The sequence below is a fragment of the Bombus flavifrons genome, chromosome 5, assembly GCF_040668555.2.
Source record: "Bombus flavifrons isolate JBK064 chromosome 5, iyBomFlav1_principal, whole genome shotgun sequence".
NCBI classification, from domain to species: Eukaryota; Metazoa; Arthropoda; class Insecta; order Hymenoptera; family Apidae; genus Bombus; species Bombus flavifrons.
Window position 1 is genome coordinate 16,564,693 of NC_138446.1, and position 27,541 is coordinate 16,592,233.

At 47.7% G+C, this 27,541-nt stretch overlaps 2 protein-coding genes across 3 annotated transcripts in view; one reads left to right on the top strand and one right to left on the bottom strand.

Annotated features, from left to right (window-relative positions):
- The window catches only part of LOC138180222 (phosrestin-2), a 178,954-nt gene that overhangs the window by 27,246 nt on the left and 124,167 nt on the right, over positions 1-27,541 (top strand). The gene's annotated exons all lie outside the window — the stretch shown is intronic.
- On the bottom strand, positions 1,685-27,376 carry LOC138180224 (homeobox protein B-H2). The gene is made up of 3 exons (XM_069113869.1): positions 26,553-27,376; positions 14,341-14,563; positions 1,685-4,544 (listed from the first exon to the last, which is right to left on the bottom strand). The coding sequence occupies exons 1-3, from the start codon at positions 27,001-27,003 to the stop codon at positions 3,638-3,640; spliced, it is 1,581 nt and encodes a 526-aa protein (XP_068969970.1). The 5' UTR covers positions 27,004-27,376; the 3' UTR covers positions 1,685-3,637.

Genomic DNA, 27,541 nt, shown 5'->3' on the forward strand with positions numbered 1-27,541 from the left:
TGTTGCATTCAAGCCCTGTCCCACGGAAGTGACGCTCGTTCCGCCGGCAAGCCTTCCATAGAAAGTATTATAAAAGGAGAGGAAAAAAAGAAGAGAATAAATATCTCACTTTCCTCGTCCACGCGGTTTCTATCCTTTCACCGAAAGATCGTTAACACCCTATCCGTGACGAAATCTTTGCCTCGTCGATGCGTTTCCTGTCAACTACGACTGCCTGTAAAACCGAGCAACGATCGTTCTAAAGCGCAACGTGGTTGCGCTTTCTCAGCGGATCCAATAATATTCGCAGCGATCTTTTCGCGTTAACGAACACGCGTTCTACGCTTCGTAAACGTAAGTAAGAAACGTTTACGTGATCTGTGGTTTACGTTTAAGGTATGTTTTACGGGGAAAGGAAACCGAAGGGGGAACCGTTGGGAAAAATCGTTGACGCGGCAGCGGTGGGCCACCGCTAATGGGATCCAAATTAATTTCACGTAATTGGGGATACACGAGAATGCGCGTCGTCCTGACTACCCGTTTTACCCTAATAGGAATAAAATAAGCCCTTATGCAGCAGTTAGCGCTCGAGCTCGCTCCTACATAATTGCAGCGTCGGCTGACCAACGCCGGAAATAAGCAAACGCGATTAAGCCCCGAGCACGCTGTCACGCTTCTCGGGTTTTACCTTCGACGACTAAGGCCCTAGCAAATTACACACCGTGGCACGGTCGGACTGCCGAAAATTCGCTCGGTAATGGAGACGAGACAGCCAGCGTCGTAATAGTCTTTACGCTCGAAATTCTTTCACGCGAATCGCGAATAAAACTTTGTCCATCCAATCTCGTTCTGTATACCGTTCTGTGTAGGATATAGCGTTCTCAAAAAGACAAAGAGGAAAAGAAAGAAAGAAAAAATAGGACTCGACACCCTCGCGAAGAATACGAAGGTATCGTACAACTTGTAAAAGTTTCGTACGACTGGGCTACGTTATTCGACTATCGCGATTATCGATACGTCGTTGGGTCGTTTGCTTGTTTAGCCGTAAGATGCGAAACGCGATCAAACAATTTACGTAAGTGCGTATGCAAATGGGAATGCAAATAAGCGAGCAGGAGGTGGACGCGATCTCTGTGTAGGCATTAAGCCGATCGTAAACGTCTTGAAATATTCATCGTCGCGTGAAAAACTGCTCGAAGGGCTTAAGTCTTTCGTTTAAAGGCGAATCTGCTCTGCGCGCGTTACCCGTGGGAAGTAGCGATCGATAGGCGAACCCCGAAGGATCGCAACTTGCAAACGATAGTTTGATTATGGCGATTTACTCGCGGAAAGAAAGAAAGGATGGAACAGACACACCTTCTTCCTTTCGTTTTCGTCTAACGATCCAGTTAATTTTAATTGTAATCTACGATCGCTTCCGGCTCGTCGTTAAGTTTCGCGAACTAAGAAGAAAGTGCTAATTCGAGAATTCAATTAAATTCTATACCAGCCACCGTGCAAGATAATGCTGGAAATAATGAAATTCGCTAAATCTCCGAGTTACGAGCGGTTGGTCGCGCGGACAGGCAATCAAAATGTTTCTTGCTACATTGCTCGCCTCGATAACATCTATAACCTTATGAATACTAACGAACTTATTACCAGCGAAAGGATAGGATATTCCGTTTAATAGAAAAGATGAGAGAGAAGTAAGAGAGGCTGAGCGTTAAATTTAGTATAATATATTTTCCATATAATAATTCTCGCTATACAGACATTATTTTACAAAGCATGATTTATACTATGTACTTCTTGCTGCATTACTTAACGTTAAGTCACACGATACCGTGAGACTCTCCGATCGCGTCTCGTCGGATTTACAACAAACGTCGTCATTCCTTTAAAGTGTTCCTTTACTTCGTACAACACCTGTTCTCGCCATCGTACAGCCTAATTTTATGCATTCGTAATACTGGTATTTCATCGCTGAACACGCAACAACCGTGTCTGCACCGTCGAACTTGATCTTTTCCCCCTATTCAACCACCCGTCCCAAACATCTTTCCACGTATCGCGTAACTCTGAACACTCCACGCGACCATCAAACGATTCTAAACGATACGACACCTTCCGACGGTTCAAACACGTTCCGCGCGTTCTTCTACATATACTGGAATCTGAAAAATACTTCGGAATACCTTGTTATCACGGTTGGCTTCGACTTACGCCTTACAAGTATCTGCGATTTCGACGCATCCAACCGGCCTACTGTTCGACTTACATACGACTTCGTCCTCGAACGTACCTATTTACAATAGTTGTCCGTGAAATTATATCGACGATGCGTCGCGGCGAATCGCGCGGATCGAGTTCTAATCGTATTTACAACGGGAATTTATTCCCTACGCCGCGAGCTCGTCGCGTGGTAGAATGCAGGAGCCGCGCCGATATCAATCGGCCAATTTTCTGTTGGCGCTCCGCAAACGAACCAACGGTGAGCAAAAATGTCGCGTGGCGAGAAACGCTATTTGATTGTTCGAACAGCCTAGCGGTCCCTCGACGCTATGTATATACCGAAATTCTCCGGCGTCTTCTTCTTTTCCGACCGTTCTTTTTTCTTTTCTTTTTTTTCTTTTTTTTTTTTTTTTTTTGTTCAGCGACCGCGTGTAATTTCGTGTCATTTCGGATTTCTTCCCCCGCAGGCAGGTCCCCCTAATGTCATATTAATTGTAGATTCGCGTTCGTGCGCGATTGGCTCGTTTCCTGGCGCGACTCCAGTCGTTCTCGATGGTAGGTCTAGCCGGCTCTCTAACCTATTCTTTATCCTTCCCCTTTCCCAGACAGGTGAACAGTTTTTATTTACACCGCGAAAAGTAGCCGCTTCGCGTCGTTCAACGACGTTTCTACCAATTAACAACCGTTTCCTTTTGGCGTTTACGTCCACACGCGCATTCGTACATGCACACACACACACACACACACACACACACACATACACTCATGGATATACAGACAGGCACACACGATCGACGAACCGTGTGAGCGTTACGATAAATCTGTCGAGACGTCGTCGATTAGTCGATTCGCTCTCTTCCGATCTACCGGTATAACGATTATTACATCGAGTATGAATACTGTGTTTCAGCGTACCGTTGGTTCGCTAAATGTTCCAATCGCGAAACTTTGGTTAACCACATAACGCTTCCTCTGCGCATTCTCATTATCTAGGAAATCCCGGACGTCCCGTGCCATGTCACTTCCTGTGTTCCACCTCACGAAATCCATTGCCAGTTCCATCGGACACCGAACCGGCGAGAAAATTTTTTATACGCGCGTTCTTGCTTACGTAACGTAGTAAGGATTCGAGCAACCGCTATAAACCAACGCGTGCTGGTCTATTAACTCGATCGCTTCTCTCCGCGTTGCTTCTCGATAGACGTTCGACTTCGCGTTCAGTTGGTCTGACGCGAAAGACTGGAGCGTGTTGCCGATAAAGCTCGTATCCGCGTTAAATATCGCGAGTTCGTGGAAGTCGAATCTCTGCGTCGAACGCGCCAACCTTTCCAGAGGATTAATCGTCCTCCTCTTGGAAAGAGCCTGATCGATCCTCCTCGATCTCGACGTAGCTGCTTCCTAATGGTTCTCGTAGGTCGTCGAACCTTCCTTCGGCATCTATACCCTAGATATCGTGTATACTCTCGTCGTCGCTGTCCGCTCTTATACTCTGAGGACTGTCTTCTCTTTTCGGCGAACGACTGCTGCTCCTATCCCTCTGTCTGGTCGCTCTCAAGTGTTCTCTCTCCCTTCCCTCGATCATGTCGGGACTATCTCTGTAGTAGCTGCCCAAACTCGACAGACCCGAATTCGCCGTCAATGAACCAATGGTATTGCTAGGCCCTGCCTGAAGCATCGTAGGTGGATAGAGTCTATCGTCTTTGCATATAGGAGATCTTTCCCTCAACGCGGGACTCTTGCTCCTGTCCCTCTGTCTCGATGCTCTGTTCATGTTCTCTCTTTCTCGTCCGTCCACCGCTTCCGGACTGTCTCTGTAATAGTTGCTGAGGTTCGAGAGGCTGGAACTCGCCGTGAGAGTTCCAAGGTTGTTACTCGAACCGGCTTGCACCATCGTTGGCGCGTACAGTCTTTCCTCTTTCATCAATGGCGATCTGTCGCTGAGCACGGGACTTTTGCTTCTGTCCCTCTGCCTGGACGATCTCTCCATGTTCTCTCTGTCTCTTCCATCCGGCATCTCTGGACTGTCTCTGTAATAGTTGCTAAGATTCGACAGGCTGGAGCTGGCTGTCAGAGATCCAAGGGGATTGCTAGGCCCTGCCAGGATCATCGTCGGAGGATACAGTCTGTAGGGAAGGGGTTTCTGCAGGGTGACCGCCGCTGACGCTTGCTGATAGAAGAGACCGTTGGTTGGTAACGCGTGTGCACTAGGATACGGCCAGTATCGTCCTGCCGCAGGATGCGCAGGAACCGCTGCCGCTCCGCTTCCGTACAGCTGCTGGAAAGCCGCCACCGCGAAATTGTTCTCCGCCATTATTTCGAAGCCCACGATCGTCTGCCTCTTCCATTTCGTTCTGCAAAGAGAATACAGGGAGGAGCTTAATTTCGATCGTACGATTCCTCGCCGCTCTGTACGACGTTTATACCTCATCGACGCGCCTCTTGCAATTTATTCGCGAATGGTCAGGAAATTTGTCGTTGATCGTTCGTAGCTATCGCTTGAGAAGCAACGCCTCGACGATATTCAAAGGCATTTACAGGGGAAAAATTCTTCGTGGTTTTTTGCGATTTCTTCGAATTCACCCCTAACTGTTCCCCGGTTGATTCGATCGCCTCCCAATCTCTGTCCGCGTATGTAAATCTCGATCTGGGACAATTACGCTAAAACGGGATGGCGTGCCGTCGAGTGGTTACGTTGGCCACACTGTTGGCGAGCTTATTATACTAACAAATAGCCCGTGGAGTTTCACCGCCTAATCATCGCGTATCATGCCACGCGCGCAACTTCCTACGCCGTGGTTGCGAACGTTAAAGCGCCTTTGGACGTGCTTGGAGATGTGTCGGTGTGTCTTTTCCACGGGTTACCAGCCGATGGACAACGCGCACGGCCCGATAAAGGCAAAGTGCACGGAGAGGTTAGAGAGTGAACTATCGCGTGGGGTGAAAAAAACAATGAACGATCCCGCGATACGTGTGTACGCAGCCGTGAGTCGCGGGACCAGCACGATGACTCGAGGAAAATTGCGATCATTTGTAAAATAAAAGGGTAGCATTCGTTCGATCCCGGTTGAAGATAGGGAAATGTTTCCGACTATGAACTTGGAAGAAAAAAAAAAAGAAAAAAAAACGGAAAGAAAAGGAGGGGCGCGATTTCGTGCTATACGCTTTTCACCAGCGTTATTATGGAAATGCGGGATAAACGAAAAGGGCGAAACGCGTCCGTGAGGCTTGCGACGATGATAGCAGTGCACCGATTGAACCAATTACGCAACTCGTTGCATCGCGCGTAATTATCAAAGAGCGGAGTGGAAAATTATAGTCTCGCGTCTGAACCGACACGTGGTGATTTAGCTCTCTCGCTCGAGTTGCAGCGTATTACTCGTTTGTTATTACTGTAAACATAATGTTACGTCTCATTGTCTGGTGGACTATACACGCGCGGTGGCGTACACGATGGTAAAATGTCCCCTGGACGTAGCAGCGCGTCGTAGGCAAAAACGAAGATCAACGTTGTTAGTCGATAACGTTGGAAAAATTAACGGAGCACGAGCAAAGTACAGACGAGTATCTACGCGTATAATTTGGTGCACGCGAACGGTTGATAAAACAATTTTTCATCGATGCAAAAATAATTTTGCCGTGCATGCTGGTTATAATAATTAACGGCAGTTATACGCGTAATCGATTCCCGTTTAAATATGGATTCATGCTCCAATAATCGAGGATCGATCGACCCGTTCGAGGTAATTACCGCGAGATAATTAGAAAACTTGGCAGCTTCGAATCGCGAAATCGGGAATAGAATTTCGGGCAATCTCGACCGGCTCGACGAGCGCCGTCAAACGTCACGATTATCTACGACGATAAATCAGCTCGGCGGTCCGCTACCCTCTCAATTAAAAGCCGACGATCCGCTAGCTGCGGAATTCGGGACGATAATTAACGAGCCCCCCAACGGTCGACGGGGACATTCGTTACGTTTTTCCATAAAAACCGGCGGCACGGGATAAAAATTAAAAAAATGAAAAAAAATAGCAGAGGAAAAACGTTGTGCCTTCGAAACGAGGCCGCGAATTTCACGGGAGGCCAGACGAGAGGGGGCGAGCAGGGGGACGAAGTTCGTTGTCAGGGTAATTAATAATCAGGAGATCCGTGGCTGGCAAGGGACAAAGCGGCTCTAACGGATATGCAGCTCGCACGGAAAATTCGACAATTAATATATTTCGTGGGGTGCAAGCCTCCCTCTTCGCCGCCCCTCCCGTCCACGACTTGTCTCTCTTACTCTGCACGCGTTGTGTGCATCGCTCGAAAATGTGGGCCACTCTCTCTCTCGATATGCCCCCTAGCTTTCGGCCTTTTGTGACGCTCGACGATAGGGGAGGTAGCAGTAAAATCGTTCATGAATTTTAAACAGGGCCCTGCCCGAATCGAGCCACGATCATTTCTCATTTTTCCGCTGGCATGCTGGCGAAAAGGAGACCGGCCGATGCACAGGCACGAGAGAACGAAACGGCAGAGGGGAAGAGAGAAAGAGAGGAGGCCGCCGTGTAACCGAGAGAAGAGGGTGAGTTACGGGGTGAAGAACGGAGACGACAAGTTGCAATGAAAACCACTCGTGCGATTATATGATGAGTAATGTTTTTTAATACCGCCGCTAGGGGTGGCCGGTCATTTTCGAGTGCAGCCACTCTAAAACACCCTTAATTGCTGTGCCTGCTCTTTGTAGCGGCGGTTGAATAACCGCGAGAGCGAGCGAGACAGGGCAAGGGTCGGAAGTAGCTGCGGAAAGAGCAAGAGTCATTGATTTATCGTTCTCGAAAGGTTGCCGCGAGCTGCCTTCGTCTTGCCTCGAATAAAACGAAGGGTAAACTGGGGAGAGAGAGGTCCGAGGGAAGTGTTAAGAAAAGTGTAACGATCGCTTCCATCGGGCTTAACGATCGTCGACTTTTCGGAGACGAAGGAAACCCCGACCCAACAGGGTTTCTTCGGTGACTCTGGCTAACGTTTCTCCGATCGTCGCATCTTTCCACGCTCTTCTAGAAATTCAATCGGGAAATTTCTTCCTATTTTTTCTTCGATAACGCGCGACTTGTAACGATACGACGACAAAGAATTACGCGAACGACGCACGTTTAAAAGGCGTGTGGGCGAGGGGAGGAGGGGGGAGGATAAAGCCAAGGGAGAGAGTTAATGCATTTATAATGGTGTTTGGGACTGGTCGGTGGTTTTGTGGTTACGAGTCCTCGCGACACTAATGCAACCAAGCTGTCGGCTCGGTTTGCGATAATAATGGCGACAGACAGAGAACGGAGGCAAAGAATAGGGCGACATATTTTCAAATTATTATTTGCTCGACTGACTATGGAACACATGTTCCACCAGATAGACGGGTGTAATATACGTATCAATTTTCATTCGCGATACAAAGGGATAAAAGGAGAAGAACTCGAATTAGCATTTGCCATTACGGAACGCGTTTACGTTCTGCAACGCTCGATCGCCGGTATTATCGAGTCGTGTTCACCCTTTAGAAGCGTACGAAGTTTAAAAAAAAGAAAGAAAGAGAGAGAGAGAGAGAGAGAGAGAAAATGACCGCCTAAAGGGTAGCTTGTAACGAGCCGAGAAAATAACGATAGAATTGTACGAGACACGCTTTCTCAGGCAAGATTGCCGTGCTATTTAGTATTTTTAGATGGAAAACTTAGCTGGAACGTTACAGGCACCATATAGGCGGACAAACGCGCATGCAAATATATCGTTACACCGCACACTCCCCTCGGTTATCGGGTACCGGCCGGTTAGCCTCGTTTTTCTAGCTATTTCGCGAAATTCCTCGGCCACCGCCCATTCCGTACTTGAAATCGTGTCGGTGCTCGGTGGTTTCGTGACACGAATTTTTCTTCAATCACGCCGACCGTGGATGGCTGGTTGCCTCGGCAAAAGATCGCCTCGAAACCAGTGCATTTGACTAGCCGAGAAATCAAGACGATCCGTTATAAAGCGGTTTGCCAGAGGCGTGGGAAGCTCGTGTGTTCTTCCGGCTGGTGTCGAGAAGCCTCAAGAAACAACGAAGCCGGATTCTCACGATTGCGATGTATCACGACGCGTTAGCGATGTCGCCATGCTGTTACGGCGCCGTGGCTTCGAGAAAAGAGGAGAGAAGAGAGAAAAAGAAACGAGAGAAAAAACTGAATGTTTCTTCGTTGCATTTCTCCTCGTGTTTCTTTCAGCCGGTCCCGCGGTTAAATTTGCACCTAATTTACCGTTTCAATGGAAATGTTTTGCGCGCGTCTCTAATTAACAGATCGCCTCGGGTGAGCCTGTTCGTGTTTAGCAGCGCCTCGATCCGACGCTTTAGGTAATTGCTATATTTACGAGAACTTTCTCTTCGTTGGTCGTGTCCTTTTCCGTGTACCCTTGTTTGCGGCACGCTGAATAATTGGTTCGTTAATTCGAAACACGGACGGTGTAACGGTACGATCGGGACGAGACGCCGGCTACAAGGCAAAAATATTAAACGATGAGACGTAGTATTTAGACGGTATATATAGACGGAACGGAATATTCATATACGCGTGATACATAGACGTTCGAACGATAGTCGTTATCGTTTCGTTCAGTAACCGGAGGACAAAGGAAAAACAAATTTCGATTCGTTTCGAGTCCTTGGTCGAGTCGTTTAGTCGTAACTTAACCAGCGGGGCGCTAACATCGTCGCGTTATTAGTTTTGTACGTCGTAAAATTCTATACAGTTCTGTTTCGTTTCGTTTTAACGACCATTATATACTATACTTCGTTAGCGTAATGTTCTCAAGTACGTGACTCACTGTTTTAGTTTTACATCTAAATTTAGCGTCAAACGTTCGATGTTTCGCTGGAAGATGGAAGATGGTCGATAATGGCCTCCTTGTCCGATCAAAAAGGTAAGAGAATAAACACGTAATTAGTCTTAAAGCGTAGAATCGAATTCTCGCATAGACGCAAACGCGTAGCGTGTTGGAGGGCAATTTTTAATTTCCTCCTGACTTATCGGTATCTTATTATCGTACCGGCATCTCTATTGCGCGGCCCGTTATACGCGTATCACTCTTGCTTCTTATCCAATGTGTGTATGAGGTATTACTTCTAGATAGCCATGTAGTAAAATATTATAGCGTGTTCATGGTTGATGGTGTTTAGCGTTGATGGCATATAACGAGCGCAAAACCGTGTGAAGGACTCTTGCCTCCCTCTCGGAATCATCCTGCTCGCTCGTGACGTTTTCACTTGCTCGTATTTTCATTTAACGCGCGATAGTTTCGTCTCTCTTAACGCAACGGAATTCTTTTCCACTTAAGATTCTTCTTCGTCGTTCTTCTCTCTCCTAAGCATGCTTTTCAAACGGTACGATACAGCGGCTGAGAAAAGCAACGACGATAAACCGTTTATAAATTTCATTACCATCGTAATGAGCCACGACCGCCGTAATTACATCGATAATAACTCGAAAACTTACGTTTGCAGATTCCCTTGCATCTCCGTTGACATCGTAATTCCTGTAACACGCGTAACGCGTTCGCGACAGATTTCTGTCAATGCACGAATACTTTAGCGAGCAACTGTTTTGAGAATTTGAACTTTTCTATTTTTTTTTTTTTGAAAAAGCGATAGATTCGAAGATATCCGGTTTTTATCGCAGATATGGTCGAAACTTCGTAGTCGTATCGGTGTAACTTTATCGTCTGAGATAACGTCCTGCGCGTACCGTAAAGGCAAAGTCTCAGCTTTGGCGGATTCGGCAGCGCGGCAGATTCGTGTGCGTGCGAGGGAATACTACCCTCAGGACGTGACTCGTAATTCTAGAGTATTACGCGGTGGCTCGGTGCTGCTTTCCAGCTCGGCTTACAGTTTTTCGAAATCGTTAGCCGTGCGCCACCCTCTTTTACCTGCGCGTCATCGTGCAACTTCTCCACGACGATCGAACCTACACGTTCATGGAATATTTCCTCTGCTACCTCTCGTGTTCTCAATTCCACGTAACAGGAACGTCAAAGCGTACCATGTCCATCGATTTGGAAACGATTAGATTACAACTAATCCGGATAGACGCAACGTTGCGTCGATGCGAATAGAATTTTCCGCTAAGAAGGGGAAAACGTCATCGAGGAGGGTTAAGGCCGCGATTCGAACTAATTAAAGTAGCAGGGCTTCCGTAGTGGCTTTGTAGCGATAAATCCAGCCACGAGCGCATAAATCCGCCGCGGATACATAAATCTACGTGTCCGAATACATAAATCTCGATGCGCGTCGCGAATTACATAAACGAGCGAGCGAGCGGGTCTCGTGGCGTTTCATTAGAATGCAGTTTCTGAACGCGGAGGTAAGTGTGCCGAGGGGACGCTAAAGACCGAAAGCGCGCCAACGATCGGCCGTACGGCGTGTGTGCGCGCCACTTATGGATCCACCGATGCACCGACCCGTGTACGGCTGTGTACGTAATTAGCCGATAAGTAGGGACTGTGCGCGGTGAGTAACGTAACGAGTCCTAATGACTTCTAAATAACCAACTTCGCCGTTGCGTATGGCCGGCATGCAGCGAAGAAAAAGTGGCGAGCGTATCGCTTATCGGGACTCGACGAGGCAATTTAACCGAAGCTGCCGGGCCACGATCGATTTCGCGGAAAATACGTCCACCGCGAGAAAATCACCGCGACTCGACGACGGTTTTAGACGGCGATCCTGCTACCGTCGTAGATTCAAGAACGGGGTAAATACCGGTCGAGTGGAACGTTCATTACCGGCAACGACCTGTTCCGTTTTGCCTCGTTTCTTTTTCCTCTTCTTGCTCCTTCTCGATCTCGTTACGAACGATCTGCCAATTGCTGCACAGTCGCTGAGGCTCGCGTCAGGTTCCAAACGGTTAATTAATCGTCGATCACCGCTCGTTTTCCAGTGGAAATTAACTGAAAACGCAGGTACTACGAGTACACGGAGAGACGGCTGAAGGTAGTAATCGCGTTGAAAAATCGTTTGCCACCTTTCGAAGGTGATAGTTTAGCCGAGAAAAAGGGATCCGAAATGCGTCTAGGTGGCGCCCGAGGTGTGGTCGGCGCCTCCGCGAAAAGGCGCCGAGTCACTGCGGCCGCGTACACCGAGCAACAAAAGTTTAAGCGGGCACTTAAGAAGCCGGCTGACAGAAGCGTCACTAATTTTCCCGGCTTTTTGCGCCCTCTTACCAGCCTTTCGTTCTTTCATCCATACCGGCGATAATCATGGCACGCGTATCGTCATCGTCCTTCTTCTCCTCCGTTGATTAATCCTTTTCGATCATTCGTGAATATTATTTCTGTGTCGTACGTGTATGCATATGTATATAATTAAACGAAAGTTACACTTAAGAGTCTTGAACGTCGTAGAGATCGTTGTGTCTTCTCACGGCTTCTCTCGCCAAGTGGCAACGATTCTTAACAAATTGTCAGGTTGCGGGATAGACGCGTAATACGCGGCCAGTTTGCTCGCAAGATGGGAAACGATTTCAGGCTGGCCGCAATTAGATCCGAGAGACTGAATGGACACCGAAATACTGGTCGATGCGATAGCTAACAGCGTGCACGTCTGTGATTACGGCGTTCGGTCGCCTCGTAATTGACAGTCTAATGGCACGGTTTAGAGTCTAAGATTTGCCCCCCTTGTCCCGCGTTCTTCGCTTTTTGTTCGCCGCTATACGCGAACCATCACGAGCCTCGGAGATTCTCATTAACGATTCGCTTTCTTTGAGCTCGATGGGCCGCTTGTCCAAACTAAACGGCCACAGAAGTCGCGTAGTCACGAGTTGTGGGTGTTTCGAAGCTAATCACCCTCGGAGGGCACCGAGCCACCGGCAACTAACGACGGGGTGGAAATTGGCGTGAAGCCATTTCCAGGACAGAAAGTCATTGGAAAGAAATTTTGTTCGTGATAAACGAAACGTGTATTCCGACGAGGCGATGATTCAGGCAAGTTTCGACCCTTAAACGCTCGGGCAACTGATTTCTTCGTCGCGTGACACCCTGGGCTCGAGCTTTCGCGTTCTCTCGCCTCTTTGAATATTCCTTTGTGCATTAAACCACGGGCGCTTTGAAATTCACATTTTCTATAAATTTGGAGGTCTTTGAACGCGCTGGAACAACCGGAGGACGAAAAGAGCGGATCCTCGAAGCACGTTCGTTTCAATGGCTTCGTTTTAAAATGCAAGCAGCGTCGAGTTTAATTGAATTCGCTTTGATTAGAAATTCTTCTTCCACCGTTGAGAACGCCGTTAGACTCTGGAAGGATTATTTACCGGTCCAAAGAAGTTTCAACCGAACAGTTTGTCGGATGGAAATTATTTTCGAAGCCCGTTTGCAGCCGGTTGAAAAGCGATCGCAACAGCGTGGACAGATTGTTGCGAAAGACAATACGAAGCCTACGAATTTAATTTTCCTCGCTCGATCTTAAATACCGGATTCTCGTGACTAACGAGCGTGGTGATCGAGGAAAGATAGGACCGCGAAGTATCGACAGGACGAAATTGCAGGCGCCACTGAATGACTCGGTAGAAACGCGCTGTTCGAATACAAAGGATGCCGCCGAGGATTCGAAAATCGAGCCTTCGATTACACGTATCGGCCTATACCCTCGTTCTTCCGATTCTTCTTCCTCCGTTTAATATCAGATTCTCGAGTAACGAAATTCTTTTAAATCTCTGCACGTTTGAACTCTTAAATTTCCAAACGTTCCAGTCTTTCAACTAATATTTTGTCTTTTTAAGATTCGAAAATTTCTAAATCCTCGAGCGTCTAAAATGTCCAAATTTTCATTTGAAGCTTAAAGTCTGTAGTTTCAAAAAGTTGAATTACCGAAACGGTGTTTTGGTCGATTCGTGAGATCCGAGTAGCGACGACTTAGGTGGTGAATTTCATTTTTGTCAAGTGCCCGAAATGTATCACTCTTTCGCGGTAAAAAGCCACGGTTCCCAAGAGTCGCTGTTTTTTAAAGGATCGTTCACGCTGCTACGATTATCGACGTTCGCGAAGCTCGCCAGAAGAGCTACGTGACTTTCGAAATATTGGAGCAGAAACGTCCGTACGGCCGGTGATCCTTGCGTTTAACCACGTAAACAGCGCCTTTGTTGGCCGCCGCGATTTCCATTTACGGATTCGATACGGGTTGTCGCGAAAGGCCTCGCCGCTGTGCTACTCATTCCGAGATGCCTCGATGAGCAGCATCCTCCGATTGACATGCACAGAGTAACGAAAGTGTCGAACCACCCCTCGATCGATCGCCTTCTTCGCCCGCTTCTTACTTTGCTCCTTTAAACGTTTTATAAAGTAAATTCTCCATTGTCTGTCCGGTTTCTTCGTTCATCACGTATCGAGCACGGTCGTGATTCGCGCGTTTCTTTGTTACATGGCAATAGGATCCTGGTAGTTTATTAAAACGTCGGAACCACAACATCCTCCTCTATCTGCTTGCCTTCTCTTTAGAACTCGACGAAGCTCGCTCTCGTCCGAGGTTATTCAAGTACGCTACTCGAAACGGTTAGCGTATCGTTCTTCGCGTCGTGTCATCATTTTTCTACCTATCCTTCGTGTCGCTGTACGTTTCTTCGACGATCTTCTTAAAGTCAACGATGCATGTTATCGTGAATTTGTATTTACAGGGAACTTAGAAACGCGTATTGCCGCGCGAATGATACGAAACCTTGAAACATTCGAAGCAGAATATTCGTTGTATCATCCAGTGAAAGAAATAAATCACTATCTAGCTTCTGCTGCCTTATGAATTTGCATAAATATTCACAATCCAGTAGTTACGATATCATAGCTAGGCATAACGCGTCGATCGATCAAGATTTCTTCGCTCGATGCGATTATAAACCTTTCACACCAATGATTCTCTAATTGTTTCGTGCAGTGTATCATTACGCGAGGCAGTTTATTATTAACCAATTTAGACTCGGCGGAGGCTCGTTTCGTATCGCACGGTTCTCGAGGAAGAGGAACGCTATTTTCCATTATATCCTCGTACAGCGTTATCACGTCACAGGGGGTTGTTTATCGCTTCCGAAGTTGTTTATCCACCGCCATTGTCATCCTAGACAGCTGTAATCTGTCAAACGAACGATACATTTTTGCGAGTGGTAATCCTACCTTCTGTTCTGGTACCACGTCTTCACTTGGGTGTCGGTCAACTGCAACTTCGCCGCCAGTTCCATCCTGTCTTGCACGCTCAGATACTTTTGTCGCTCGAAACTCTTCTCCAGAGTTTGAAGCTGATGATCCGTGAAAGCCGTGCGCGCCTTTCGCTGTTTCTTGCTCTGCGCCGAGCTGAGCGTGCTGGACGAGGAACTCTTTGGATCGTCCTCCTTGCCACCTGAAACCCCGACAATGTTCGATTAAGTCTCGCTGCGAATCAAGCGGTTCTTTGCTCAATTGATTAGCCACGTTAAAAACTAGATGCTTTCTATTTATCGAGTGAAAGGTCTATATCCTTTCTTGCTACTCGAACGACATTATCTTCCGTATTCTCGTTTTCTTGCACTCTGAGCGAGTCGGCGTTCCGTCAGTTAGGATAAGGGTGGAGGAATCAAATGACAACTTCGCTGTTTCTATATGTTTAATGTTCTTTATTACTCATTTTTTTTTATATTAATACATAGAAATACATGCTTTCCATATCAACGGTTAAAATTGTATTTCGATTCAAAAATTCGCTTACGGTTATAATGGAAAAAAGCAGCGAACAAAATCGATATTCCAATATTTCGTGTAAGTACGTGTTACACGCTCGATCGACATTTTCGGATATCAATTTTTATGTTTGTTCTGACATTAATCGAACTGTATATTAACCCTGTATATTAATCGAACAGCAAGATTCTTTTGTTATTTTCTAAATTGAAGATATTCCGTTTGGACGATTAAAAATTCAGTTTCTTACGATCTAACTTTCACAACGCATTAACTTTCACGATACAGAGTCTACGAAATGTTTCATTATCCTGAGTTACTTCCAAATGCTATAGGAACTAGTAGGAACGCCTACCGTCCATTATAAAATCCTAATTACACGTAATCAGAGATGAGCTCGTATCTGGGAAGAGAGTAAACGTGGAGATTCCATGAGCCGGGCGGTGGAAGTTTGCGAGGTCGGAGTTCAGAAGAGGCTTTATCGCAACCCGTAGGGGAAGTAATCGATGCCGTGGTGCGCTCCGTATATACGTAGCTGGCGTTTTTGCTGGTCCCTGCATGGCGATCACGGCCGCCTCTCTCTCTATCGGCAGAGATCCTTTTGTTCTCCGTTCGAGTCCGCGCAGCCGTGAGCCGATTGGCTGGTATCGCGGATTGGACCACGCAGCCGCGTCGAGACGCCGCAAATTATCCCCCCGGTTCGCTGGCACCCACGGAGAGGGTGGGATTCCCCGAGGAAACCGATTACACTCGATACTCGTCGGCAAGTTGCGCTTCTCCACGCACACACGCTCGTTTCCCGGATCAAATCTGACGCGAACCACGCAACACCCCCTCCTCTCGATTCGTCTCTCCCTCGAATCTCGTTAACGCCGCTCCTTTATTTTTCTCATCGTCCGAGAGACGCAACTTGCCTGTCTCGATCGCAGGAAAACGCGTATCAAGCGATATTAACTCGATCGAGATAAACGCGAATCTACGACGAACGGAGTTGGACGAACTGCGGAAAAATTGTTTCGCTCGTTCGGAGATCGCCTACGTCTTCCGGGAGACGTTTCGAGCGACGAAAGGCGATCGTTGTCCGTCGTTCGTGGATGCTTTGACAGGTCGATACGAAAATGCAGCTCGATAGACGGGATTACGGTCGGAAGAGCGTACGTTCCGATGCAGAACCGAAGGATCGGTTGGCGAAGTTCGGGGGAATCCCGTCAGGGGACCGATCAGCCGGCTGCAACCCCACGGGAGATGTTCTGCGGGCTTCTAAAAGTATCTAAAGGACTGTTGTCGCGAGCTCATCGATTGGAACGGTCGTGGGTGGTGCGGAAGAAACAGCACCGAAGGGCTGCAGTAGGGGAAAGGATGTGGAGAAACGAAAAGAAGAAAGAGAGACTCGTGGGGTGGGGAGGACTAGGAAGAGAGAAGTACAGGCGCGAAAGGGACAGAGAGAAAGAGAGGGAGGGAAAAGTGGGATGGTAGAGAGCCAGTGGATTGAGTTAACTCGAACGAAAGCGTGGCTCTTAGCCTCCGTTTGATCGGCCAGATTCGCTCGAACGGATCCAGGACTGGTCCGCCATGTTGGGAAACATGGCCGACGATCCCCGAGGAAAAGCTCGTGGAGGAATTTCATCGTAGACTGCAGCTCGAGGTCGACTCGCGAGGTTCGAGAGAAAGGGAAAAAGAGGGAAGACGATAAAACGGAGGTTGGAAAACTAAATTTACTATGTGATACACTTAGAGCCCGGGTCTCAACCAACGCAGTTCTCTTTTTTACACACTTCCGAGATGTTGGGCTGGAACTTTTTCAGCCCCTCTGCTATCCTCTCGTGTACACAGTTCGAAGTAACTCGAGAACTATCGCGAAACACACGGTCGTTCCTTTTCGTCTCCTTCGTCGCCATCGTATTCCGCTCCTTTCTCTTCTTCTGCTTTCCGCGTAAAAGCGCTTCTGCTACTACGTTTCTTCCACCGCTTACTCCCACAGCACGTACTTGCGAGCTTTGTCCGTGTGTTGGCTCGTCTTTACGAGCCTGTTCTCCGCTTTGTAAGTATGTTTCACTTTGCCTCGACCGGTAATAGGAGCCGATGCTCTCGAAGGGGATTCGCAAAAACGTTTTCTGCGATGTACGATCGCGATCGAGACGACGACGACGACTTCTCCAAATGAAAACGATCAACGTCAAGCCGGACGTTGAAAGATATCTTTACTGCTTGTCCTTTTATCTTCCTCTTTCTCCTCCTCTGATCAACCATCGGTTTAATTCGATGAAAAATGAAGAGACTCTTTTCTACCATGGAAGCACGAGTGTACAGCGACTCCGGAACCGTTCCAAAGTACTCATTTTTCTTCCTTTCCCCGGTGACAGTATTCTTTTGACTCCTTTCCACCACCTCTTTCTGTTACAAGATGCTCCGAGTTTCATTCACTTTTTCCTCGAGAACCGGCCACCGTCTTCTTCGCGACTTTCCAACAAACAACATACATCTCGCGCTGTCCACCTAGCACACGTTTTCCATAAACTTTATTGTTTTCGTCGTACGAGTTTGAAATCTAAGCGTCGAGACTCTCGAGATTATTTAGCGACATGTTTGCCACGAAAAACTTTATTGTTCTCACTGTTTGAGTCGATTTCTCACTGCGTAAATTCGCTTCGAAATTAACGAATCGCAGCGTCGAAACTCTCGAAAATGTTACTCGGCGGTCCGTCCCTCTTTTCCGTAGAGACAAGAGGAAGATTACACGACCGTCGTAGAGTCGCGTTACTTTAATTAAGTTTGTACAGATAATTGTCGCAACGGACATAAAAAAACATGCCGGTGTACCGGATACACGGCGTGTATGCGCCAATGAAAATTGTCGTGTTTCGTGTGCGAAAAACAGAGAGGGAAATCGAGGCCCTCGCGTGCTACACCAGCACGCCGACACCGTACAATGTATGGAACATAAAAGTGAGATTAACAGGATGTTTATCGAGCAATTATTCGCTGCCGTAATTAGTGCCAGCACGGTCGCGTCCACGTCGCTGACCAGGTATCGTCTTCGTTTAAGTCCATGCGAAGTACTGTTTGCCCGGTTTACAACGAAACGCGACACCTGCAGGATGTTCGGACGATTACGGCGGAACGGACATACTCGGGCGACCGATTACGTCGTCCTGAGAGGCCAACCACGCGTATTTTTCACCGATCCACCGCGATCGATTAAATCCATCTACCGTGAGACCTTGTAGGTTAGATTTAGCAATTCCACGTTTCCGGCCTTGGTCTTGCAATTGCCGATTATTTGTCGGATAGATTAGTCTACATTGGTATAGATTATATGCTCGAATTCGTGCAAAAAGTTTAGGAGGAGCGTGTCGATCGTCCAACGACTTTGGTACTGGAATTCCATAACGATCTATTAAATAGACCGTTGTATAGTAAACTAACAATTGTAAAATTGTATTCCGCTTTGATATGACAAAAAAAAAAGAATTTATTTCAAAGACAGACCGAAGACAAAAGCGAACAAATAGCCATGTAACTATCAACTATCGGGACAACGATACTGCAAAGTACGAATTAAGACAAACACTAGGCGTATCATCGCGTAGCAATTAAAATCTACGAACTACGTTGTGCCTCGATATTACTAAAATAAAAGGGTGAAAGAGACGAGTCAAGCGTTTCTCATCGAACGCGACGATCGCAGCCTCTGCCGCGTGGCGCTTTTTATCGCGCACTGTTACGTGCGGTTTACGTCTACATTCCGCGAATGTTAACGGCATTGCGCCAGCTTTGCGGGTAAAAACGCACACCTGCGGACTAGTTAGCCGCGCGGCTCAGCCCGCGACGAAATAAAGCAATAAGCAAATGAAATCGTAGCTACCGGCGCACAATGGAGGACTTTCCACCCTTCCGTGCCGCCCCCCATACGTCCGCCCTCTTTTCTCCGCTTCGTTCCTCGTCTTTCTTTCCAGCTATCTCCGCCAGTCATAAAGCAACGCGGAGCAACGGTTTGCGAAACTTTTATTATCGCTGCTTTTACGAGCTGTCCAGGTTAACTCGAAGCTATACCGAGTTCTGCCAGCACGTTGAATTTTCACGTTACGATCTCGTCGTTTATTCTTCGTACACGTATAATCGTTCGTACATGCAGAAACCGTTTAGTTAGCCAAAGGATATTCAGCTAATGTGTAGTTTGCAATTTGTCATTGGCAATTAACAGGTCGTGGGAAGGAAATTTGATAAAAATGGAGCTGAGAGATTCAGGGAATTTAGCGTAGGAATTTAGCTTTCCTCGTTCGAGTCACACACCCCCTTTCTTAGTTCGCCCTGTACGCACCCTCTCTCGTATCGTGTACAAGGGTGGTGGTGCCCGACGGGGGTAGAATTTGACCCCTCTTGTGTATTGTGTTACCGTGTCACCACCTTTGGGGGTAGAGAACACCGGAGATAATGTTATAGGGCTAACGTTTTATTGCCTGCCCACTCTATTTGCAGTCACCCCGGCGGGGATAAATTGTCAGGGCGAGAATTTGAAAAACAAATTACGCCGATGCTGGTGTCGAATTAGTATCCTAACGTGCATAGTCGAATTCTTAATCGCCATGGTCAGCGATCGACACGGTGGAAAATAAATCTAGCAACGCTTCTCGTCTTCTTTTATCGTTTGACGAACAATTTCGTCCAGGCGAAGCCTCGCGCTCGTTTTTAAAGGGATCTCAGCGGCGGAATAAGGACGGCGAGGTGTCGAGTGTCGGCTCGCAGAACGATCTGTCGCAGCGTGGAAACATTATAGGGAAAAATGCAATCGGGAGTTACTGTCAGATCGAATTATGCGAGCCTAAGGTTTCGCGGGCTCCATAACGAACGCGTTTCTCGAATTTCATCGGTGCATTCCGCGTGACCGGTGAATAGGAATACGACTACTGCACCATGCGATCGTTCCGAGGTAATTAGCTAGGACACCGGAGAAGTTTTACGCAGTTTCGTCGACCGCACGTATTTTCTCTTATTCGTTACGGACCGGCGATATTATCGTTTCGAACGTCGATGTAACGTCGACGATTCGATCGACCAGGTTTTCGAACGCAGTCCCCGGAAGAGCTCAGCGGGAAATTAATTCCATCACCGGAGAAACATCGTTTCCGATACACGAGGCCGTGGACGATGAAGAAAAGGCAGGAACAAGACGGAGGGTGAAACGGGGACACCGGGTCCGCGGAGCTGCGAGCGGAACAAAGTACAGAGTAACGAGCAGCTTGCCTTAATTGCGAGTGGCCGACGGGAAAGCGCATAGTTGCCACTCGTTTCAGCTTCGAATCGGATTTACTCGTATCGACGAATCGAACGTTCTGCGCGCGTTTACCGAAAATCGGCGGAAGCTTGATCTTCCTAAAATTTGGATCGTTCGTTTAGTCGTAACAGGGACTCGAGCTAGAAGAGTGGAAGCGTCGACGTCGAACAAACAAAAGGGGAGCATCGAGGACGCGGTTGCGACGGTCCCTAGAAGGTGTTAGCGTGTAAAAATTCGTAAGGCAAAGTACAGGTGGAATAATGGAAAGTTGGTCGCTGAAATGGCAGCACGTAGACACTCGTTGCTCGTTCCTGCCACGCCGAAACTCGGTCCTTGTGATATCAAGGCCGGCCTCCTGGTCACGCAAAAGTCGTGTTAGCGACTCGCCAAGTGGCCTCCTAGCAGTCGTCAACGTTGCTCTAGGGGGTTCGTGTACACGTGTCCACCTTCCTACCTTCCTGTACGTAGTCAGTGGTACACATTGGCGACAGTGGTTGTGTGGGTGTGTTACGTTCGTGACTATACTCGCGTGTTAATTGCGACTGCATTGGGCGTAATACGTGGAAGGAAATTTCGGCAAACCGAGATACCGGTGCCAATTAACCTCGGTGACGTCGACGAATGGGGCGTTCTTTTTTCTTTTCTTTCCCTTCTTTTCTCTTTTTTTTTTTTTCTTGCGGCGCCGAGCTCCACTTGGTTCGAGAATGGCTGTTCCTCGTTATCGAGTTAATAATAAGCCCGTCAGAGAATGGAGGAACCGAAAATTACCGGAAGAGGTAGTTAGAAATTTCTGTAAGGTGTCGAGGAAAGGAAGGCACACCGTTTAGCGATTCTCCCGATAGTAAATAAACTCTTCGGTTGAAAAATGATCATAGCGTTATAGAGTTTTCACGATACACAGAAATATCGCGAGATATGTAATCAGGCTGGACTATCGGTACCGTTAATTCGCAACACGTGGAAAGCGTCCAGTGTTTACAAAGTGGCCGATCCTAGATTAAGCGAGCATGATTAATTATTCGAGCGCTTGCAAAGTCAGCCGTTTGAAACAATACACCCTGACCCGATTAAGTTGGCGAGATGTTCGCGTACAATGACGTTCCTCGATGTCGTTATGCTTCTACGATGCGACGACAGTTTAACCTTACCCCTCTCGCGATCAACGTTCCCGCTCGCGTCCTTCGAAGTTCAAGCACCATGACGGCGGTGCCTTTGCACCCTCGTGTTCTCAACGTTTCTTTCCACCGATCTCCATTCGTTCGATTTATACTTTTTTATGGATGATTTACTTAGCAGGTTGCATCGTCTGGACGATCGCTTTATCTCCAGTCGTATAATTTCCAGTGCAGCAAACAATGTAGAAGTTGGCTGTTTAAAGGTAGCGCAAAGCGAGGTCAGCGCTGTCAACGTTGGAACAAGCTAGTTAAGAGGATTTGCGATCGCGAATCTCATTAAGAGAACGTTGAAAACCAACCGCACGAATCCCAACGACAGCAATGTAGCTCACTGGCGTTTCAGTGCTGAGGAATGTTTAGGAAATCTGACAATTCGTCGTCCGCGTGTGCTACCACAGTTGCAAAAGCATAGAATCCACGACGATGTTTCTTACGCATCGACCGACTAGTTTCCAACGATCTAGTTTCCAAGATGAAATTTCCCACTGATATTTACGCGAATTTATGTTTCTTTGGCTAGAACCAACCAATTAAGTAGCGGCATCGAGTCGGACGTTCTTTCCATCCGTTAAAATACCATTTTACTCATTTCTTAATTTCCCATCAATGCACAAACACGACATACTTCGATGCAGGAAATCTCACTGGTAAGAAATCGTTGCGTGGAACAAAAAGCGTGTCTGAGCACTTACAGGAAATTCTACTCGCAGACTGAAACTTTTCCTAATCTCCAAATCTATGCGTTCCATTTTCTCGCAATTAATTCTTCTCGATTCGAATCGTTGAGAATCGACTTTGAAGGGCTCTTTCGGTTACCCTTTTCCCTTTTGATTCTTTCAGAAATCTCAAGCCCGTTCCTACGATGTTCATGGCGATATCCTTTGACGTTTCTATAAAGAAGCGCGTACCAGGCCTCGATTATTCGGAGCACGGATTAATCCTGGGCAGATAGTCTCGTCAGAAAGGTGACAGCCGGTTCTCGTTTGTCAGGCTGTTCTCGTATGGGGCGCAAAAAAAAAAAGAAAAAGAAAAAAAAGAGAAAGAAATAGCAAAGAGGAACGAAGAAGTCGAAGTCGCCTTTCGTCTCGGCGGCTACGACGCCTCTCATAGAATTCCTAATCCGCGCCGAGATCTAAACGGTTGCCAATCATTTCCGGTTCTCGGATTAGTCGCGCGCGAAAAGTCGGTTCCCTTTTAAGGGCGTGAAACTGGCTGGCCCCCGGATCCTTCCGGCCCGACGCCAGAAACCAACAACAATGAGTCCCAGAAACGAATGTTGGCTTTGTAAGCCGATTACAAACGATTTGTACACGCGCTCGAGAAACTCTCTATTTCGCGAAGCATTTCACGCGTTTGCCCGCCATCCGAAGATTCCATCGAACTCACTGCTGTACTCGATATCTTGCGAGCAGATCGCGGATGCTTATGCATTTATGGGAAATTAAAAATGTAAAGATATACGGAACGCGCACAACGTGCAACAATATTTAAATATCTAAAGTGGAACAACGATCGTTACGATGTCTATCGAGTGGAACTATACCGTAATTATAGGTTCCATTTTTTCAGTTGCTTTTATAAAATTATGAAATTGCAGAAACGTGACAGAAGTCGAGTTACGAGGTACGATTTACCATCGAATCTGTCTCTATTTTCATAGTGAAATTACGCGTAATAGGTGGCAGGGAGGAAAGTGGAAACGCCAACATAGAAGCTGTGGAGAATACGAGTTTGATTTTTCATTTCGCAGCGTCTTATCGTATAGGTTCTATCGGAAAGAATAATAGAGGCGCAGAAGCGTATAAAAATCTACGATTGATCGTGGAAAATTGTGGAGCCCGACGCGGTGCGAGCGTGTCCGACGGCAATTACATCGGCGTTACTCTTCTTAATTGGCTTTCATTAATTCTTTATTGGAATGAACGAGCAAGATGGACAACGGCGCATGTACCGACAATTACTCCCGCGAGATTAGATATGCACACAAAACAGCTGTACGAGATAACACATCGCGTCGACAACGACGGTTTTTTTTCAGTATTAAAGAGGAATTCTACTTTGATATCGTCGCGAACGTATCTCGATACTCGTTCTTCCTCGTTGAACCAGGTGTCGAGGATGGTTGGTCGTGTGGTAGTTTAGCGACGAGATTACTCCATGTCAAAACCGTCAAATATATTTTTCAATAATTATAAATACAGAATAATTAGAAATAAAAGAACGTTCGCTAAGACGATCGGTGCTAACTGATTCGTTAAAGACTGTGCGTTGGTGGCTACTAAAATCGCTCGAGACTGAGGCTGAAAAATTGGTCACCTTGCGATCGTGTTCGTTCATTTATACTGTTTATACTGTTCATTGATACTGTTTTAATTGTTACACATTGTGTGAACAATTGACATTGTTTTAACCGGAGTTGGTGTATTATTGCACGATGTATATCTTAACGATGTTGATAATCCGAGGCAAAACGACAACGTGACTGGAATTGTCCTCCAGCTGATGTGCAGCTACACAGGCAACGAACGAAAAAGTAAAAGAAACGATACGAAGAAGACAAACATCCTATCAAGGGATATACGGGTTAAGCGAAATAATTACGAATCGACGTTTTGTAGGAAGATCGGCGCGCCTGTTAAACGATCGGGGTGGAAAAAGTTGATCAGGCGAGAAAAGATATGGGAAGAAAGGATGTTGGCGTCGAAAGCGCTGATAGATCAAGAGGATGGATCGTGTATAATCACCGGTTCGATCATCCGGAAAGCATGTTCACCGGCAATTACAACGGCGTTACTCCTTCTAATTGGCCTTCATTAATTCTTTAGTCGACGCCGGGGCGACGATTAGCCGCGTGTGAGGTTAACCGCGACTGATAACGGCCCTCGAGCATACGTTATTCGGTGGAAAGAAAAAACGTCGACCACGATATATCGGCCAGCTATCGCGACGCACGCTTTCCCAGGAATATTTCAACTTTGCGAATCGCGATCTACGATCGCTCGGTACGTCAGAGTAGACGAAACAGCGGAGGTTGCTCTGCCGTTCTTTTATCGCGAATCGCACGCTTCGGCAATCCGGCAACGACGACGACTATCGACGAGCGGTTACTCTCGCGTTACTCTCGAGATTTCCGAGATCGACGATTCGGTCACGTTGAGGATCGCTGACGAACGAATCGCGAAACGGCGGATAAGTTCGTAGGTGTCCCGATTTCTTGCAATTTCTCGTAGTATATAACACGGTTAGACGACGAGAGATCGATGTCGAGGGAAGAAACGAGGGATCCGTGATTTTACCTAGCGAGAGTAATTGTTTAGAGGAGGATAAAAGGCTGTTTCCGTTTTTGCGAGAAACCGTCTATTCGGTTCTCACAGTCAGAAGCAGTATTAGTGCTCGGAACCGTGTCTCTAATCACGTAGCCGTAGTCATGCGCGTAATTGTTCTTAATGTACTTTTTGTGCAAAATAAGCCGATTACGATGTAAGCGTATGAACTTAGCCTCGAAGGAAAGTACCGTGGAGCGTCGATCGACGGCAAACGTAAAACGGGAATGTACAACGCGGAGAGAATGGTAAAAAGCTGGTTGTAAATTGACGGAAATCGTCTCGAGATGATTGGTATTAGCCGTGCTCTCCCAATGCCTCTGTCAATGCGGCTCCGAAGCTAGCTGGAAACTGACAAATGCCTGTAATTAGCGTTTTTCTTCTCTTTTTCTCTAATAATCGTAACTAGAGAAATATCACCGTGTACCCGACGTTTAATCGCTAACGCGGTTCCAAACATTCTCCCTGGGAGGAAGTGGCGTTCGATGTTTGTATAAACAAAGGAGAACACGATCTCGCGATTACGGCTGTAATTTCGAGTTACGGGTCGGCGAATCGGTGGAAATAAAAAAAGAACAGATACGTCATAGTATCTATAAAGGAGAACGAGCGTAGAATAATGGACGGAAGTGTCGAAATGGTGAGCTTCGACCGGCTAACGATTATTCGGGATTCCATTAACTCGAAAAAACCGCGATGGCCTCTAATTAGTGGACGAGGGCCGAAAACGAAAAATCATTGGATCGTTAAAAACCGCGGCGTTCTATGAAATTTCGAAAGGCAAATCGATCACGGCAGTAGGTACGTATTACGCAGTGGCCGATGCCTCGGCATCCTTAAGGGTCAATAGCCGTGAAGCATCGGTCAATTAAAGGATAGGACCGAGGTAAACTCGCGATAGGTCCGTAACAGGTCAGAAATGATGAATGAAGGAAGCGTTAGACACCGACTGGCCGTTCCCTCTCTTTTTTTTTTCTCTTAAGAATTGATTGTAATTTAACCGTGGAGATTTATCTCGTGGAAAATGGTTCCTTTAACACGGCACGTACACGCGTACACGGCGTTTCCCTTTCCGGTAAAAAGATTTTCTTGCGCGTCCCCTCTCCCGCGGTCGTCTCTCGCGGAGAAGACGTTTACCTACTTGCCTCTCTGAACGGATCGGCAGAGTGCGAGCGAGAACGGTAAATTCGCTCGGCACTGGAAGGCCCCGAGGGTGCTAAACGGCGGAAGGCGGCGGCTCACGAATACAAGAGTTAAAGGAAACAAACGAGGGTAACGTAATTAAAGCGTTGGAGCGTCCGAGTCCGATTCCAGACCATTAAAATCCCTAAACGATCGTCGGGACAGAGGCGGATCGAAGACGGAGAATGGGGCGACCGTAGCAGGAGGACGTTCTACTATCTCCCGGGAAATATCTTTCGATTCTCGAAGCACGGTCCGAGTTGCGTTTCGTGCGCTCGCACAACCACCGACGGCCGACACGATCTCTCGCCGAGTGGAACATCCGGTCGGGACAGTCCGCCCCATAAATGTCCTTGACACCTTCGTGAAAGTCCACGCGAGCGGTCAGGTGAACAAACCGAGTGGCGAAATTAATTTCGCGCCTCCTTCGCTTCTCTGTGTCTCCCTCTTTTATTTTCTCCCCACCGCCCCTCCCTCCCCGTCCCTCCCTCTCTCTTTTCCGTTTCTCGTCTCCTTCTACCGTCGGTCGGCCAATTAGCCAACGCGGACGAACAACGATTAGAGGCTCGTGTCGCTTATACCGTAGGCGGCGAATCTCTCGAATTTCGCTGGACACGATTCCGAAGCTATCCCGCGTAACGATTTAATCGAGGTTGGTTCGCGGAAATATTTACGCGCGTCGACGAAACCGAGATAAGGACATAATTGACCGCTTACCATTAGAGGTAACGGAAGCACCGTCGTGATGACTCGCGTCGCTATCCTCGTCGAGGTTGCTATTGTTCAAGGACGTTCTCGACTGATGCCTGACACTGAGGTCCCTCGGTGTAGAGGGCGGACTGCCGGGCGGTTCTTGAGTCTGCAGACCCGCCTGGTGCATCTTGCTGGACGCGCCACCGAGGATATCGGTGATCATAAATCGCGATCTCTGCGGCATCGTGGTCGATGCGTCGCCGCGTTCCACCAGACCGTTGTTGTTGCTGTGATTGTTGTTCCTGGCGTCGAGCCCATTCGACAGACGTTCCACGCTCACTCCGTTCCTCTCGACGATGTTCTCCAGCCTGTGCGCCTCGAGGCCGGACATCCTGCTCAGATTCAGACCGTTATTGGCCACGGCGACGCCGCTGCGAGCCGCCACGTGGTGATTCTGATGATGATGGACCGTCATCACGGTACACGTAGGTGGTTCCTTCGGGCTACGGGCACCTGCAGGTGCCTCTGTCGCCACCCCAGGACTCGCCCGGTACCTGGGAGACAGAATCTTGCCGACGGTGACGGCGTCGCCTCGGGTTAGGAACTTCGTTTCACCGAATCCCCGCGGGCACCTACACTTCACTGTATCCTATTTATCCCTCGGTACGCCGTTCTCTCTTCTTCCAGTGTCTCTCTGCGTTCTTTGCCAACATTCCTCCCATTGATCGGATCGCTATCGTTCGAAATTACGGTGACGTTGCACGATCTTTCCTTCCGTTTCTTCGCGAATTCTTCTCGAACGCGATACTTGGCGTCACTTTGGCAGTCGAACTTTCGTCGGTGTGGAAGAGTCGACGAATCTCGTGGTCGATTTCAGAGCGAGAATACAGAGTAAATGGCGCGTGAGATGGTTACGATGCACCTTGCGCTTCCTCCCGTTCACTCGGTCGCTCCACCTCCGTCTCCACCTTCTTCGTCGTCCTCTTGTTCTCCGCAATTAAGGGGCCGCTCCG

Bases quoted from the DNA above. Each gene is read 5' to 3' on its own strand.
- LOC138180224 (XM_069113869.1), bottom strand. From the start codon at position 27,003: ATGACGGTCCATCATCATCAGAATCACCACGTGGCGGCTCGCAGCGGC. The intron at 14,564-26,552 runs GTAAGCGGTCAA...TCGGGGTTTCAG, and splicing joins TGCTTCCGTTACCTCTAATG to GTGGCAAGGAGGACGATCCA. The intron at 4,545-14,340 runs GTAGGATTACCA...TTCTCTTTGCAG, and splicing joins ACGTGGTACCAGAACAGAAG to AACGAAATGGAAGAGGCAGA.